This window comes from Nerophis lumbriciformis, linkage group LG16, assembly GCF_033978685.3.
Source record: "Nerophis lumbriciformis linkage group LG16, RoL_Nlum_v2.1, whole genome shotgun sequence".
NCBI classification, from domain to species: Eukaryota; Metazoa; Chordata; class Actinopteri; order Syngnathiformes; family Syngnathidae; genus Nerophis; species Nerophis lumbriciformis.
The window spans coordinates 10,379,599-10,397,775 of NC_084563.2; the positions used below are offsets into that span (position 1 = coordinate 10,379,599).

The 18,177-nt window shown below is 37.2% G+C and overlaps 1 protein-coding gene and 1 long non-coding RNA gene across 3 annotated transcripts in view; one reads left to right on the forward strand and one right to left on the reverse strand.

Moving 5' to 3' along the window:
* Positions 1–2,719, forward strand: part of LOC133616983 (uncharacterized) — a 166,668-nt gene extending 163,949 nt beyond the window's left edge. Inside the window, exons 5-6 of the long non-coding RNA XR_009816929.1 lie at positions 257–328; positions 2,435–2,719. This is a non-coding gene — a long non-coding RNA (uncharacterized lncRNA). The remainder of the gene's footprint in view (positions 1–256; positions 329–2,434) is intronic.
* A 2,382-nt stretch (positions 2,720–5,101) lies between these two features.
* LOC133616981 (alcohol dehydrogenase class-3-like) overlaps positions 5,102–18,177 on the reverse strand; it is a 39,902-nt gene continuing 26,826 nt past the window's right edge. The window contains exons 9-10 of one of the 2 annotated variants that reach the window (XM_061976600.1): positions 16,623–16,673; positions 5,102–6,065 (exon numbers count right to left, since the gene is read on the reverse strand). In XM_061976600.1, the coding sequence (XP_061832584.1) occupies positions 16,646–16,673 (28 nt within the window). In that variant the 3' untranslated portion in view covers positions 5,102–6,065; positions 16,623–16,645. Of the gene's footprint in view, positions 6,066–15,377; positions 16,674–18,177 lie in introns of those variants that run through there. The other variant, XM_061976599.2, reaches the window with a different exon arrangement.

Consider the following 18,177-nt stretch of genomic DNA (forward strand, 5'->3'; position numbering starts at 1 on the left):
GTGTGAAGCTATTTATTGGCAAACAACTGTGTTTACTCTTTTTAAATCAAAATGACCAAAGAAAGTACCTAAATGACCCTGATCAAAAGTTTACATACCCCAGTGACTTTGATCTAATAACATGCACAAACAGGTTTGAACGGCTAATCAAGGTTCCAATCCTCACCTGTGACATGTTTGTTTGTAATGAATGTGTGTGTATAAAAAGGTCAGTTAGTTTCTGGGCTTCTGACAGACCATTGCATCTTTCATCTAGTGCTGCACAGATGTTTCTGGATTCTGAGTCATGGGGAAGGCAAAAGAATTGTCAAAGGATCTGCGAGAAAAGGTAATTGAACTGCATAAAACAGGAAAGGGGTATAAAAAGATATCCAAGGAATTGAGAATGTCAATCAGCAGTGTTCAAACGCTGATTATGAAGTGGAAAATGAGGGATTCGGGTAGACCAGCAAAGATTTCAGCCACAACTGCCAGGAAAATTGTTCGAGATGCAAAGAAAAATCCACAAATAACTTCAGCTGAAATACAGGACTCTCTGAAAAATTGTGGTGTGGCTGTTTCAAGATGCACAATAAGGAGGCACTTGAAGAAAAAAAGGGCTGCATGGTCGAGTGACCAAAAAGTTCAATTATGGTCGAGTGACCAAAAAGTTCAATTATGGTCTCATCACTCCAAAGTACTTTGTTCCAGAAGTTTTGAGGCTTGTCTCTGTGATGTTTGGTGTAATGTAAGCGGGATACTTTGTGACATTTGCGCAGAAATGGCTTTCTTCTGGCGACTCGACCATGCAGCCCATTTTTCTTCAAGTTACTGTAAAAATTTTAAAAGTTACTATTTTTATTTTCTACATAAAAATTATGTCGACAGACATGTTTTTTGGAGGGTTTTTACCGTAAAATCTACAGATTTTTTTATTTTTTTTTAAGTGCATTGCTGTAAATATAAAAAAAAAAGCGTTTTTTATTTTTACATTAAAATTCTGGCAACTGAGCTGCCAGTTTTGTGCTTTAAAATCTGTGTTTGTTTGTTTGTTTGTTTTACAGTGCATTACTGTAAGATTTAAAAAAGTTACTATTTTCATTTTCTACATTGAAACTCTGACATGTTTTTTGGGGTTTTTTTTACAGCGCATTGCTGTAAATAAATAAAAAAGAAGCGTTTTTTATTTTTACGTAAAAATTTTGGCAACTGAGCTGCCGGTTTTGTGCTTTAAATTCTGCGGGTTTTTTTTGTTTGTTTTACAGTGCATTACTGTAAGATTTTTTTTTTAAAGTTACTATTTTTATCTTACAGTGCATTATTGTATACTTTTAAAAAGTTACTATTTTTATTTTCTACATAAAAATGATGACGACTGACATGTTTTTTGGGGGTTTTAACCGTAAAATCTACTGAATTATTTTTTGTAAATTTTTTACAGTGCATTGTTGTAAATAAAAAAACAAAAACGTTTTTTATTTTTAAGTTAAAATTCTGGCAACTGAGCTGCCAGTTTTGTGCTTTAAAATCTGTGTTTTTTTGTTTGTTTTACAGTGCATTACTGTAAGATTTTTTTTTTTTAAAGTTACTATTTTTATCTTACAGTGCATTATTGTAAAATTTTAAAAAGTTACTATTTTTATTTTCTACATAAAAATGATGTCGACTGACATGTTTTTTTGGGGGGTTTTACCGTAAAATCTACTGAATTATTTTTTTAAATCTTTTACAGTGCATTGTTGTAAATAAAAAAAAAGCATTTTTTATTTTTAAGTTAAAATTCTGGCAACTGAGCTGCCAGTTTTGTGCTTTAAAATCTGTGTTTTTTTGTTTGTTTTACAGTGCATTACTGTAAGATTTTTTTTTAAAAGTTACTATTTTTATCTTACAGTGCATTATTGTAAAATTTTAAAAAGTTACTATTTTTATTTTCTACATAAAAAAAATGTCGACTGACATGTTTTTTGGGGGGTTTTACTGTAAAATTTACTGAATTATTTTTTTAAATTTTTTTACAGTGCATTGTTGTAATTAACCAAAAAGCATTTTTTATTTTTAAGTTAAAATTCTGGCAACTGAGCTGCCAGTTTTGTGCTTTAAAATCTGTGTTTTTTTGTTTGTTTTACAGTGCATTACTGTAAAATAAAATAAAAAGTTACTATTTTTATTTTCTACATAAAAATTCTGTCGACTGACATGTTTTTTGGTGTTTTTTTTACCGTAAAATCTACTGATTTTTTTTTTTACAGTGCATTGCTGTAAATAAAAATTAAAGCATTTTTTTATTTTTACGTTAAAATTCTGGCAACTGAGCTGCCAGTTTTGTGCTTTAAAATCTGCATTTTTTTGTTGTTCTTTTCACAGTGCATTACTGTAAAATTAAAAAAAAAAGTTACTATTTTTATTTTCTACATAAAAATTCTGTCGACTGACTTGTTTTTTATCGTACAATCAGATCTGGTCCGTGGGCCTTGACTTTGACACACCTGAGCTAAGAGGAACCGAAAGTGGCGTCGGTGGGTGTTCCAGCTAACTTGTCGGGACACGTCTGTGGCGGGGGACGGCAGGAAGGGAGACACAGGTAGGGATTACCCCCGGGCACAGGTGAGACGTGGTCGAGGTGTCCGGGCGGGTGGTCTTTAAGGGATCACGCTTGTTTGTTTGTCGGCCATTAGACGTGCCACAGCACTTTGTGGTGGGGGGCTGAGCCCGCCCTCCTAATCCGGGCGGTGCAATGACTACCCCGGCGGTCAATAAACGCTAATTGTGTGCACCGTGGGGGAGGGGGGGTGGTGAAGATGAAGACGTCCTGACTGTCACCGACCGAGCGTGATCACTTTGTGGTGTTTTGATAGCTGAGTCGCTCGCAGGGCGCTATAACACCAGCACCAGTGAGACCGTGAGGCCTTCATAAAGTCCTCATCACTTTGGAGCGTTGTTTATTTTCTGGGCCACACAGATCCACTCCCTGTGGACCCGAGGCTTCCCTTCAAAGCCTCTTATATCCGCTCAATCCCAGCATCCACCGGTGATATGACACTTGGACTCGGGCAGGGACAATCCCGCCCAGAACACCAGGACAACTCTCTCAACTTCAACACATAAAACCCACAATGCCAGTTTGCTTCCTTTTTGTATCATCATTTGGCAGTATTAGAAGCAGGCATTAAGTCATTGGGGTGCACTTTGTCGCCATCTGGTGGATACTGAGGATTTTTCTTTTTTTAAACAATATGTATATATTAATTTGGTAGGGAAATTATAATACAGGTACTAAGAAAACAGACACCTTTTTTTGTTTACCCCAACCCCCCAAAAATTCAAAAAAAATAAAAATAAAAACAAAAAAAATTTAAAAAAATTACAGAAAAATAATTAAAGTAAAGATGCTGAGGATTCTACACTGCATAAAAGAGTTGTCATAGTATTAAAAAAATAACAAATAAAATACTAAAAACTAGTGAAATGAACTCGCTGCATGGACGGATAATTTTACGTGAAAATAGCAAAATTAAGATTTGTACATCTACATATTAGCAACACTTTTAAGTACTTTATTCTGAAAACAAGCAGTATTCAACATGCAATTCTCAAATCGCCAAATCTTCTTTAAACACGATTTTCTACGTGGGGGGAAAAAAAACTAAATGTCTTATTTGAATAGTTACTTTCTCAATTTCAACATTTTTAAACTAAAATAGAAAAAATAATTTAATAATTAATAGTAAAGTTAAAGTGAGTCAATGACTAGAAATAACTTTTTAAAACGAGGGAAGTTTCTATAAATAACGTTTTAAATCTTGCAGTGTACATGTTTTTTATAAAAGTACACTTAAATTCATTTAGACACAATTTTAATTAAAAGAAGTATGAAATTGGAATATATTTAGGTAGATATGTCTACCTTATTTTTATACCTATATTATATATCTTATTATTGTTAGTATTATTCACCCCCATTGTGTCAAACTCAAAATAATTTTATGTGGAAATAAAGTACTTTATTTTCTGGCTAAATGTATTCAATCGTTCCATTTTGACAAAGAAAGATGCACGCAGTTGCGTATATTATCTAATAATACTACAAATATTACAACATTAGATATTTCAAACATGATGTTGATAAAAAAAAAAATGCTTATGATTTAAAAGCAAATTATCCATCAAATTGTATGTTCAAAAAAGTCAAATGCATTGATTAAATGTTAATATTCATATATATTGACTGTTACAGCCAGCCCTATGAGGGATACCATAACTGCAATGTGGCCCTCAAGGAGTCATTCTAATATGTATGATACATCGTAAAAAAAACAATAATATTAGCGAGCAGCAGCCTCCAACAAAGAAGGAAGCAAAAGAGGACAAATATAATTTTTAGGACATAAACAATAACACACAAGCTAATGAGCTCCATTTTTTTTCCAGCAAGGGCCACATATATTATAAGCTGCGGGGGCCATTTTAATAAATATACTAAAATCAATACAATGTAGATTAATCAATATATGATAAATATTTAAACATCCACATTTTAGCTTTGTGCTAACAACCGAAATTAGTACAACATCTAATCGAACCTCCTTTAGATGTTTAATTTCTTATCATAATTATTATATTTACTAATATTTAGGTCTGCAATGATTCATCAAGCTCTGATTTATTTTCTGTTGCTTCGATTAATCGTTTTAATGAGTTTAACTAATAAAAAGTGATGAAAAACAGAACGCATGGAGCGCCAGGAACTTTACATTTGTGGACATAGTTTCTGCACGACCGCTGACAAAGAGCGTACATGAGAGCGGTGGTGTGTGGGTGCCGTGATTAAAAAAAAAAAAATGTAAAAACTAATTAAAAAACAAAAATTGTTTAAATATTTTATTCAATCTTATTTATTTATTCATTTTTTAAAATAAATGCACACATGTTAAAAGTGTAATTTCAATGTTGATAATTTGCATTTAATAGAAAAAATTATGAAGGTTATGGCAAACAGAAATTGTTTTGTTTATTTCACTTATTTTCCCGAAAATATGCATTGAAGCTATAAAGTGTGTTTTATATGATTACTTGATTAATCAAACAAATGAATCGATAATTACTCCATCACTAAAATAATCGACAAGCCCATTAATATTATTACACTATTCTGCAGATTAAAACCTTTTATATATATATATTGATACATATACCATGTATCAAAGACCCCCTCCCCACCCCATGTTTTGTATAAATAATATCATGAAGGAGAAGGAAGATGGGTTCTGTTGTCTTGTGGGATTCATGGGAGTGGGGGGAGAGGCGGAGGTAGGGGGGGCGGGGGGTGGGTTGGGGGGATGATGAAGATTACCCATGTGCCATAGGGAATCTAATGCAATTACCAGTGTTTGCTTACACCATGTGTCCCCTTCCGTCTGCGCAGAGGCATCGGAGCTGCACTCGCCGCCATCCTCCCATTCAACTGCCATGTTTGTTTTCAGTATTTACGCACCCCGCCCCACCACACACACACACCTCCTCTCCCTCGCCTCATTTACCCACACCCCCCCCTCTCCAATTTCACTAATTAAAGTAAACCAATAAAGTGGAGGGGCCTGAAAATAAGATGTGTTTGAAGACCGGATTGAACTCTAGCGGCGACTCAAGAAGTCAAAAGAGACACCGGGAATGGGGGGGGGGCGGGCAAAATATACATTATTATCACGCAAACAAACAAGAAGGCCACAAAAGGAGCGAGCAGTTAAAAAAAACAAAAAAACAAGATAATATTAAAGTCATCAGTCCATCTTAGATGAGCTCGGGCCCAGCGAAGCCGGCGGCGTTTCTGGGTGTTGTTGATAAATGGCTTCTAGCTTTGCATAGTAGAGTTCTAACTTGCACTTACAGATGTAGCGACCAACTGTAGTTACTGACAGTGGTTTTCTGAAGTGTTCCTGAGCCCACGTGGTGATATCCTTTACACACTGATGTCGCCTGAGGAATCGAAAATCCGTAATATCGTCGCTTACGTGCAGTGATTTCTCCATATTCTCTGAAACTTTTGATGATATTACAGAGCGTAGATCAGGGGTCGGGAACCTTTTTGCCTGAGAGAGCCATGAAAGCCAAATATTTCAAAATGTATTTCCGTGAGAGGCATATAATATTTTTTTAACACTGAATACAACTAAACAATTAAACATTTTTAAATAAGACCAACATTTTTTGAGTATAATAAGTCTCTTATTCGTTTTAATAACATTGTTATCCTAAAGCTAACCAATAGTAAATATAACACTTCTTACCATTAATGCGACTTCTTGAACAGGTGCGATAGAAAACGGATGGATGGATTAAAATGCATGAGGATGTTTTATAATTTGAACGTTATTTTTTAACACTGTGATAACCAGTGGAATGATTAATTATTTATCGTGTTAAGCAATGTCAGCTAAGATTTATCTGAGAGCCAGATGCAGTCATCGAAAGAGCCATAGGTTCCCTACCCTTGGCATAGATAGTGAAATCCCTAAATTCCTTGCAAAAGCTGGTTGAGAAATGTTGCTCTTAAACTGTTGGACGATTTGCTCAGGCATTTGTCCACAAAGTGGTGACCCTCGCCCCATCCTTGTTTGTGAATGACTGAGCATTTCATGGAAGCTGCTTTTATACCCAATCATGGCACCCACCTGTTCCCAATCAGCCTGTTTACCTGTGGGATGATCCAAATAAGTGTTTGATGAGCATTCCTCAACTTTCTCAGTCTTTTTTGCGACTTGTGCCAGCTTTTTTTAAACATGCTGCAGGCATCAAATTCCAAATGAGCTAATATTTGCAAAAAATAACAAAGTTTACCAGTTTGAACGTTAAATATCTTGTCTTTGCAGTCTATTCAATTGAATATAAGTTGAAAAGGATTTGCAAATCATTGTATTCTGTTTTTATTTACCATTTACACAACGTGCCAACTTCACTGGTTTTGGGTTTTGTACATTTTACTAGATTAGGCTCCATTTTTCTTTTTTTTTTGTCTCCTCAGACAAAACTTTTCATTTCTTTGGTTGTTTTGGAGCTTCAGCCATGATAGCAGTGATTGCACGTAGACATCCTTCCTCTTCTTCTTTTTTTTTTCTGGCGGCACGCAGGCGTTCACATCGACTTCTGACTTTTTAACGAATGGGGAAAGAGGGAGTGACGTACGCCGTAAAGCGAGTCAGCGCATTTGTAGTTTTTTGTGTGGCAGGGTTCCTACCACCCTCCTTAAAAGTCGCTAAGTGCCAGTAAAAGCGATACAAACCCCTCAGGCCATGACAGAGGTGTCGTTCAACTAGTTGTAAGTCCTACCAAAAGTTATGAAAATATTTTATGAAGATTGGAAAGTTACTTAGTGCTGCTTTAAATCGGAAAACTTGACAAGCGCAGCACATACCATAAAGGTGTCATGACTTGGTCTTGGGTGTATGCTTTTCCTGGATGCAACGGAAAGTTGGCTCGGGCGAGACGGGAATGTAAGTACATTTTTATTTAAACTACAAAAACAGGAAGTAAACAAAAGGCGCGCACAATGGCGGAGAACAAACTATGAAACCAAATACTTGCACAAAGGCAAAAACTATGAACAACAAAAAACACTAACTGTGGCAATAATAAACAAAACTTACATGGCATGGACAAAAAGGAGCAGCGTGAACGATGGACATGAAAAAAGAGCAGCAAGGGTCTTAAGGGTGTGTGGAGAGTGTGCAGAAGCATAAATGTGGAGATGTCGTCAGAACGACAAACTGAAAACAATGAACTTAAATACTATAGACATGATTAACGAAAACAGGTGCGTGACTCAAAATGTGAAACAGGTGCGTGACGTGACAGGTGAAAACTAATGGTTGCTATGGTGACAAAACAAAAGTGCACAAAAAGTCCAAAAACAAAACCGAACATGACCAAAACAAAAACATGATCACACAGACATGACAAAAGGGAAGTAGAAGAAGAAGAAGCAGTGACTTCCGCTGTAAACAAACATGGCTCTGTGCATGTATGCTCGTCCGACGTTGTCACATTATTTATTTATACATGTTTCCTTCTGTTTGCTACTTTTGTTTTAGCGCTCTTTTTGAAATGGAGCTGCTCTGCGCCCTCAGTGTTGTCATATGTGCGGTTTGCTGCATGTCTTCATGTTTCGACATGCTGTGTACGTGCCTGAGGCTAGCAGTTAGCACTTGGAGTAGCTGTAAAGTCGTGTATAAAACAGCTCGTTGAGACGACGACTGGATCTCGACACTCCAGACCGTACTTTTCTTTTTGCTAGTCTCGGTTTTAGAGCAACAAAGTCAAAGGTATATAACGCTACGTCGGTACATGTTGAATTAAATGAGACAGCAGCAAGACAATTGCTTTATTCCGAGACTATTAAATTGAGTCCCCACTCCACCACCAAAGCATATCTGACGTCACAAACATGCGCACTAAGGATAATTTCGACCCGGATTTTGCGCTCCGACCTGAATGACTATCGACATAAATAGATCGGAAGGAAAATTTGATCCGAACGTTTGTGATCTGGCTAGAATATTCTGAATGGTGTGTTTACATGGAGCATTTTTATTCCGTTTAGGCTTTTAATCCCATTAATTGTGTCCATGTGCAGATAGCTGTGATCCAAACACTTTTTAATTTAATTATAGTCACTCTGATACATTTTGTACACCAAATATGCTAAAAATTAATCCGGTGTAAGTCAATAAATGCTTAACTATCGTAACAAAACGTTCAAATTTGAGCAAATTAACGTGATATCTAATGCAGTGGTCCTCAAAGCACCACTTCGGAAAACACTTGACTCTACAAGTACCACAATAACGACCGATATTGAAATACAGTAGCGTAGAAAACAAGGCTAAGGTTTTATTTAACGAGTATATTTATATGTTGGCCATTGTAACATTACACACAATCTGAACGGTGACAATGTGTGTGAATATTTATAAAGGCTTAGTGGCCACATGCGTGGACAGCACCTTTTTAGCTCTTATTTCCAAAATTGTGTACACTACTGAATTGGGGTCTTATGGCCACTTATGTGGACACTTATACTGCCATCTGGTGGTGTCAGAAGAGTATAACATACAATGGAATTTGGGAAAAAAAAAGTGTAAAAATAAGAACTAGCTGCAGGCAAGTCGCTAGTAGATTGACGGTTTTAGTTTTTTTTTGTTTCTGTTTTTAGACATAAATCGATAGCCAAACTGATGTTTGAGGAATTTAGGACGTTAAACTCAATTTAAAATGTCGGGCCAAATATAAAAACGTTGTCCTTTTTCCTACATAAAGTACACGTTTGTTATTTATGGACTAAGTACATCATATCAGAAGATAATTCTTAGTTTTTATTCTAATTAGGGTCCAATAAGTCCAAATAGCAAAGATACATAAAAAAAAAGCATGTAAACAAACAGCTTGGGCCTTAAGAGGTTAAGGGCGTACCACAGTTTGAGAATCAATAATCTAATGATATCCAGTATATTGTTAATAATGAATTCTGTTTGGGGTGCACATATTTCCACTTTGTCAGCCGAGCAAACATGGACATGTTTTAAGAATGCATCACGAAGAGAAAGCCCAAGCGTTCACCATCATCATCGACGACTTCGCCGCACCCCAGCCCCTTACCCCTTGAGCGCTGCATGTTTGCCTTTTACTTCCCAAACCACTGCGAGCAAACACGAGCGTCCACACATTACCTTGATATCAGCACACAATCAAATGTCACCACCAGTCCCAAGCTAATGTTCGCAATAAAAAGGATCCAACCTTGCGACCCGTCAGCACATGTTTACTCAATAGACATGACACTCCATCATGGCCTCTCAAGGATGTGTGTGTATACCATCATTTCGGATTATAAGGCGCACTGCTGACGAATGCTCTATTTTCGATCTTTTTTCATATGTAAGGCGCACCAGATTATAGGGTGCATTAAAGGAGTCCATCCATCCATCCATTTTCTACCGCTTATTCCCTTTTGGGGTCGCGGGGGGCGCTGGAGCCTATCTCAGCTACAATCGGGCGGAAGGCGGGGTACACCCTGGACAAGTCGCCACCTCATCGCAGGGCCAACACAGATAGACATTAAAGGAGTCATTTTTTTTTTTTTTCGGCAGCGTCTTCTCCTCGTCATCTTTGTTGTAGCGGTGTAGCGTGCAAGGACGGGGGTGGAAGAAGTGTCAAAAGATGGTGCTAACTGTTTTAATGACATTCAGACTTTACTTCAATCAATAACGGAATAGCATCTCTATGTGTCCCGTGAAAAAACGTCCGACCGGAACTCTCTAATAACTAAAGTTCCTTGGGTGAATAATGTAAAGTCACTACACCGGTATGTTTTAGCGCTTTCATGGTGAGTTCACAGACAGATATAAGTAAGAACTTTACACTACTTCATATTAGAAATGGCAACAGTGGAGGATGACATAACAAGAAGATAGAGAAAAAGAAGAAGCTTATCGACACCGACAAAGGCGGATGCGCGCAATTTTTCAGGACTTATGCAGATCCCAAATACAGATCAGCAGGGACCAGAAGGTAAGAAAAGTTGCTTGTGCATAATATTGCGGAACAAAACGGCAGATAATATGTCTTACTTTATACACACACCATAATAATACTCCTATGTTGAAGCACATCAAGCGGTGTGGCTTCATAGCTTACCAAAGTCGTACTAAAACATTTTGATAGATTTTTGAGCGCCGTGTGTAATGTTCTATATTTTCAATGGAACATGTAAAATGTTGCTGTTGTTTACTTGAGTCATATTGCAGTCCAAACAGATCTCTTGTGTGTGACTGCCACTATATTTATGTTAGAGTGTTTTATATCAGGCATACTTGCTTTGGTAGCATGGAAAATGATGGCCACTTGTTGAGGCGTTTAGTCTGCAACCGGACGTGACGTCATGAGCAACGAAGGTTCTGAAATAAGGCACTGTTTAATTTTACGTGTACGTGTCTGGGAGGAATTCGGTCGCTACGTATAGAAGCACTGAATTCGATTTCTGGCTCCAGAATTTACAAAACCCAAAACCAGTGAAGTTGGCACGTTTTTGGTTAATTTGTAAATAAAAACAGAATACAATGATTTGCAAATCCTTTTCAACTTATATTCAATTGAATAGACTGCAAAGACAATATATTTAATGTTCACACTGAGAACTTGTTTTTTTTGTGCAAATAATCATGGACTTTGAATTTAATGGCAGCAACACATTGCAAAAAAGTTGTCACAGGGGCATTTTTACCACTGTGTTACATGGCCTTTTCTTTTAACAACACTCAGTAAACGTTTGGGAACTGAGGAGACACATTTTTGAAGTTTTTCAGGTGGAATTATTTCCCATTCTTGCTTGATGTACAGCTTAAGTTGTTCAACAGTCCGGGGGTCTCCGTTGTGGTATTTTAGGCTTCATAATGCGCCACACATTTTCAATGGGAGACAGGTCTGGACTACAGGCAGGCCAGTCTAGTACCCGCACTCTTTTACTATGAAGCCCCGCTGTTGTAACACGTGGCTTGGCATTGTCTTGCTGAAATAAGCAGGGGCGTCCATGATAACGTTTCTTGGATGGCAACATATGTTGCTCCAAAACCTGTATGTACCTTTCAGCATTAATGGTGCCTTCCCACATGTGTAAGTTGGGCACTAATACACCCCCATACCATCACAGATGCTGGCTTTTCAACTTTGTGCCTATAACAATCCGGATGGTTCTTTTCCTCTTTGGTCCGGAGGACACGACGTCCACAGTTTCCAAAAACAATTTGAAATGTGGACTCGTCAGACCACAGAACATTTTTCTACTTTGCATCAGTCCATCTTAGATGAGCTCGGGCCCAGCGAAGCCGGCGGCGTTTCTGGGTGTTGTTGATAAATGGCTTTGGCTTTGCATAGGAGAGTTTTAACTTGCACTTACAGATGTAGCGACCAACTGTAGTTACTGACAGTGGTTTTCTGGAGTGTTCCTGATCCCATTTTTGATATCCTTTACACACTGATGTCATTTTTTGATACAGTACCGCCTGAGGGATCGAAGGTCCATAATATCATCGCTTACGTGCAGTGATTTCTCCAGATTTTCTGAATTTTTTGGTGATATTACGGACCGTAGATGGTGAAATCCCTAAATTCCCTGCAATAGCTGGTTGAGAAATGTTGTTCTTAAACTGTTGGACGATTTGCTCACGCATTTGTTGACAGAGTGGTGACCCTCGCCCCATCCTTGTTTGTAAATGACTGAGAATTTCATGGAAGCTGCTTTTATACCCAACCATGGCGCCCACCTGTTCCCAATTAGCCTGTTCACCTGTGGGATGTTCCAAATAAGTGTTTGATGAGCATTCCTCAACTTTCCCTGTCTTTTTTGCCACTGGTGCCAGCTTTTTTGAAACATGTTGCAGGCATCAAATTCCAAATGAGCTAATATTTGCAAAAAATAACAACGTTTTCCAGTTCGAACGTTAAGTATCTTGTCTTTGCAGTCTATTCAATTGAATATAAGTTGAAAAGGATTTGCAAATCATTGTATTCTGTTTTTATTTACCATTTACACAACGTGACAACTTCACTGGTTTTGGGTTTTGTACATTTTACTAGATTAGGCTCCATTTTTCTTTTTTTTTGTCTCCTCAGACAAAACTTTTCATTTCTTTGGTTGTTTTGGAGCTTCAGCCATGATAGCAGTGATTGCACATAGGCGTCCTTCCTCTTCTTCTTTTTGTTTTCTGGCGGCACTCAGGTGTTGTCACATTATTTATTTATGACTTTTTCCTTTTGCTACTTTTGTTTTAGCTCTCTTTTTGAGTCCATTAATAAATTGTCAGTATTTATAATATTAGAGTGTTTGATGAGAATTCCTCAACTTTCCCAGTCTTTTTTGCCACTTGTGCCAGCTTTTTTGAAACATGTTGCAAGCATCAAATTCCAAATGAGCTAATATTTGCAAAAAATAACACCGTTTTCCAGTTCGAACGTTAATTATCTTGTCTTTGCAGTCTATTCATTTGAATATAAGTTGAAAATGATTTGCAAATCACTGTTTTTATTTACCATTTACACAACGTGACAACTTCACTGGTTTTGGGTTTTGTACATTTTACTAGATTAGGCTCCATTTTTCTTTTTTTTTGTCTCTTCAGACAAAACGTTTCATTTCTTTAGTTGTTATGGAGCTTCAGCAATGATAGCAGTGATTGCACGTAGGCGTCCTTCCTCTTCTTTTTGTTTTCTGGCGGCACGCAGGCGTTGTCACATTATTTATTTATCACTTTTCCCTTTTTCTACTTTTGTTTTAGCTCTCTTTTAGAGTCCATTAATAAATTGTCAGTATTTATAATATTAGAGTGTTTGATGAGCATTCCTCAACTTTCCCAGTCTTTTTTGCCACTTGTGCCAGCTTTTTTGAAACATGTTGCAAGCATCAAATTCCAAATGAGCTAATATTTGCAAAAAATAATAACGTTTTCCATTTCGAACGTTAAGTATCTTGTCTTTGCAGTGTATTCAATTGAATATACGTTGAAAAGGATCTGCAAATCCCAGTTTTTATTTACCATTTACACAACGTGCCAACTTCACTGGTTTTGGGTTTTGTACATTTTACTAGATTAGGCTCCATTTTTCTTTTTTTTTTGTCTCTTCAAAAAAACTTTTCATTTCTTTGGTTGTTATGGAGCTTCAGCAATGATAGCAGTGATTGCACGTAGGCGTCCTTCCTCTTCTTTTTGTTTTCTGGCGGCACGCAGGCGTTGTCACATTATTTATTTATCACTTTTTCCTTTTGCTACTTTTGTTTTAGCTCTCTTTTTGAGTCCATTAATAAATTGTCAGTATTTATAATATTAGAGTGTTTGATGAGCATTCCTCAACTTTCCCAGTCTTTTTTGCCACTTGTGCCAGCTTTTTTGAAACATGTTGTAGGCATCAAATTCCAAATGAGCTAATATTTGCAAAAAATAACAACGTTTTCCAGTTCGAACGTTAAGTATCTTGTCTTTGCAGTCTATTCAATTGAATATACGTTGAAAAGGATTTGCAAATCACTGTTTTTATTTACCATTTACACAACGTGACAACTTCACTGGTTTTGGGTTTTGTACATTTTACTAGATTAGCTCCATTTTTCTTTTCTTTTTTTGTCTCTTCAGACAAAACTTTTTTATTTCTTTGGTTGTTTTGGAGCTTCAGCAATGATAGCAGTGATTGCACGTAGGCGTCCTTCCTCTTCTTTTTGTTTTCTGGCGGCACGCAGGCGTTGTCACATTATTTATTCATCACTTTTTCTTTTTGCTACTTTTGTTTTAGCTCTTTTTTTGAGTCCATTAATAAATTGTCAGTATTTATAATATTAGAGTGTTTGATGAGCATTCCTCAACTTCCCCAGTCTTTTTTGCCACTTGTGCCAGCTTTTTTGAAACATGTTGCAAGCATCAAATTCCAAATGAGCTAATATTTGCAAAAAATAACAACGTTTTCCATTTCGAACGTTAAGTATCTTGTCTTTGCAGTCTATTAAATTGAATATAAGTTGAAAAGGATTTGCAAATCATTGTATTCTCTTTTTATTTACCATTTACACAACGTGCCAACTTCACTGGTTTTGGGTTTTGTACATTTTACTAGATTAGGCTCCATTTTTCTTTTTTTTTTGTCTCTTCAGACAAAACTTTTCATTTCTTTAGTTGTTATGGAGCTTCAGCAATGATAGCAGTGATTGCACGTAGGCGTCCTTCCTCTTCTTTTTGTTTTCTGGCGGCACGCAGGCGTTGTCACATTATTTATTTATCACTTTTTCCTTTTGCTACTTTTGTTTTAGCTCTCTTTTTGAGTCCATTAATAAATTGTAAGTATTTATATTATTAGAGTGTTTGATGAGCATTCCTCAACTTTCCCAGTCTTTTTTGCCACTTGTGCCAGCTTTTTTGAAACATGTTGCAAGCATCAAATTCCAAATGAGCTAATATTTGCAAAAAATAACAAAGTTTTCCAGTTCGAACGTTAAGTATCTTGTCTTTGCAGTCTATTCAATTGAATATAAGTTGAAAAGGATTTGCAAATCATTGTATTCTGTTTTTATTTACCATTTACACAACGTGACAACTTCACTGGTTTTGGGTTTTGTACATTTTACTAGATTAGGCTCCATTTTTCTTTTTCTTTTGTCTCTTCAGACAAAACTTTTCATTTCTTTAGTTGTTATGGAGCTTCAGCAATGATAGCAGTGATTGCACGTAGGCGTCCTTCCTCTTCTTTTTGTTTTCTGGCGGCACGCAGGCGTTGTCACATTATTTATTCATCACTTTTCCCTTTTGCTACTTTTGTTTTAGCTCTCTTTTTGAGTCCATTAATAAATTGTCAGTATTTATAATATTAGAGGTTTGATGAGCATTCCTCAACTTTCCTAGTCTTTTTTGCCACTTGTGCCAGCTTTTTTGAAACATGTTGCAAGCATCAAATTCCAAATGAGCTAATATTTGCAAAAAATAACAACGTTTTCCATTTCGAACGTTAAGTATCTTGTCTTTGCAGTCTATTCAATTGAATATACATTGAAAAGGATTTGCAAATCGCTGTTTTTATTTACCATTTACACAACGTGCCAACTTCACTGGTTTTGGGTTTTGTACATTTTACTAGATTAGCTCCATTTTTCTTTTTTTTTTTTGTCTCTTCAGACAAAACTTTTCATTTCTTTAGTCGTTATGGAGCTTCAGCAATGATAGCAGTGATTGCACGTAGGCGTCCTTCCTCTTCTTTTTGTTTTCTGGCGGCACGCAGGCGTTGTCACATTATTTATTTATCATTTTTTCATTTTGCTACTTTTGTTTTAGCTCTCTTTTAGAGTCCATTAATAAATTGTCAGTATTTATAATATTAGAGTGTTTGATGAGCATTCCTCAACTTTCCCAGTCTTTTTTGCCACTTGTGCCAGCTATTTTGAAACATGTTGCAAGCATCAAATTCCAAATGAGCAAAAAATAACACTGTTTTCCATTTTTCGAACGTTAAGTATCTTGTCTTTGCAGTCTATTAAATTGAATATACGTTGAAAGGGATCTGCAAATCACTGTTTTTATTTACCATTTACACAACGTGCCAACTTCACCGGTTTTGGGCTTTGTAGTGTATTTCAGTGGCAATCTAAAAGTTGGCCCTTGGCGCCACCCCGACAGACCAAAAACAAACACCGAACAGTAGCAACTATTGTGAACTCCGTCGACATTCCTGGGAGTTCCGTGCGCCGTATGCAGGTTTGCGAGGTGTAACCAGAACTCAAAGTACTCTCCTTGTGATCTTTCCCTCTGAGATTAGAGTGTAAATACACACGCGGAGCCCTAAAGAAATCTTACCGCCTCGTATTGCTTCATAAAAAGTTGATTTAGTGACGGGTGCGGTCCGGGGACTAAGACAAACCACCGCGCTCCTTTTGATGGAATAAAGGTCAATTTGGGACTATTTTTAGGGGCGCCTCCTCGTCAAACTGCATACCGCCAAAGACACACAAAGGAGTGCCGTGATAGCACCTAAGCGCTAATCTCACAATGACTACCCTAGCGCCGCTGTCAGGGCAAACACAACACGGGCTTAGAAGCTGTCACGCATGGAACTTCCACTACCTTGATAGCATGTGTGGTCTGTGTCATCCCCTTTGCTGCTGGCGGAACATTCTGCAACACACACACACAGTCTGAGTGGCAGGTTGCAAAAAAGCAAACATATGGTCCCAATGAAAAGAGCATGATACAGTCATTATCAAGGCCGGTGGTTCGAACCCCCCCAAAAATAGCCCACTTCAGTGCAACAGTACAGACTTGAGCGTCGAATGTTCCATTAATAACGTCTATTACACGTCTAATGTATGTCATCGCCTTATTTTCCACGCCGGTTTTAGCGGGCCTTGTGTTTGCGCAGGAAACCCGATCAGTTATGGTTGGAATTACTATATTATGTGCAACCGTGCAGAAAAAAGAGAAACAAAAATCACCCGAACCGAGTCGTTTTCTTGTGTCACGAAGCATTCGGCTCAAGCTGAGAATATGTTGGGGGGTTTTTTTGCGATGACTTCTTTATGACATTTAATAACAGCGTGTCAGGGCGAGCCGGAGCATTAGGGCAAACCCTCTGGTGAAGTGCGAGTATTTCCTCCAAGACTGCAGCTAAAGCGAGCCGACAGCAGGGGGATGTGACAGCAAAGCAGGGCGTTAGCGAATATTGGCCAGGATTTGCTGGGAAAACCGAGGGCCTCACATCGGCATACCTGCCAACTACTCCGGTTTTCCCGTAATTAGTACGGTTTTCATCAACCTATTCCGGGTTACGGTTGCAGTGATAAAAAATACGGTTTTTCATTAATTAAAAACATTTTTTTTTTTTAAATGCGCGAGGCTATTTATAGCACCGCTGCCAAGCACGAGGCACCAGTTGCCATTGTTTCCAAACGAGCGAACGATCATGGAATCAGCCGGAGAAAAATCGCAAACGAGTCTTAAACCGAAAAGAAAACTGCAGTCATTCCGTAAAGAATATTCAAAAGCCTATCCGGGAATAATTATCCGTTCCAAAAAGGGTGAAAACTACGCGAATTGCACCTTGTGCAGACAAGATTTTTCGATCGGACACGGAGGAATTAGCGATGTAAAAGACCACGCTGGGACAAAAAAACACAAGTCTAATGCCGTTGCTAGCGATACAAGTGGAAAACTTTCAAAGTTTTTCGGATTTTAGCCACAAAAAGGTAATGACACCAATGTTATCTATTGGAATTGTTTAGTACTGTTATACTGTTAGAAGTGTTTATACTATTTATGCTTTCAAGTCCAAGTTGAAGAAATCTTGTTAAATGTTGACAGCATAACTACCAAAATACAGAAGTATGTCCTTAATATTTTTGCAGTGCTATTTCTGTTGAAAAGTTAAAATGATTACATTAGAGATGTGATATGCCACTTTTCAAGTGTCTGATGGCTTAAATTAATTTTCATTAATTTTTCATATTTTGAATTCTTTTGAAAGGCTTACAAAAAAACTACATTTGAATTGTAATTCCATTCTATTGACAGGACTATTAATTTTAATGAAGTTAGCTTACCATGTTTACAGTATGATAATTGTGATAGAAATGTGAATTTTAGGCACAAAATATTTTATACAATTGAACAAGGCAGTAGATTA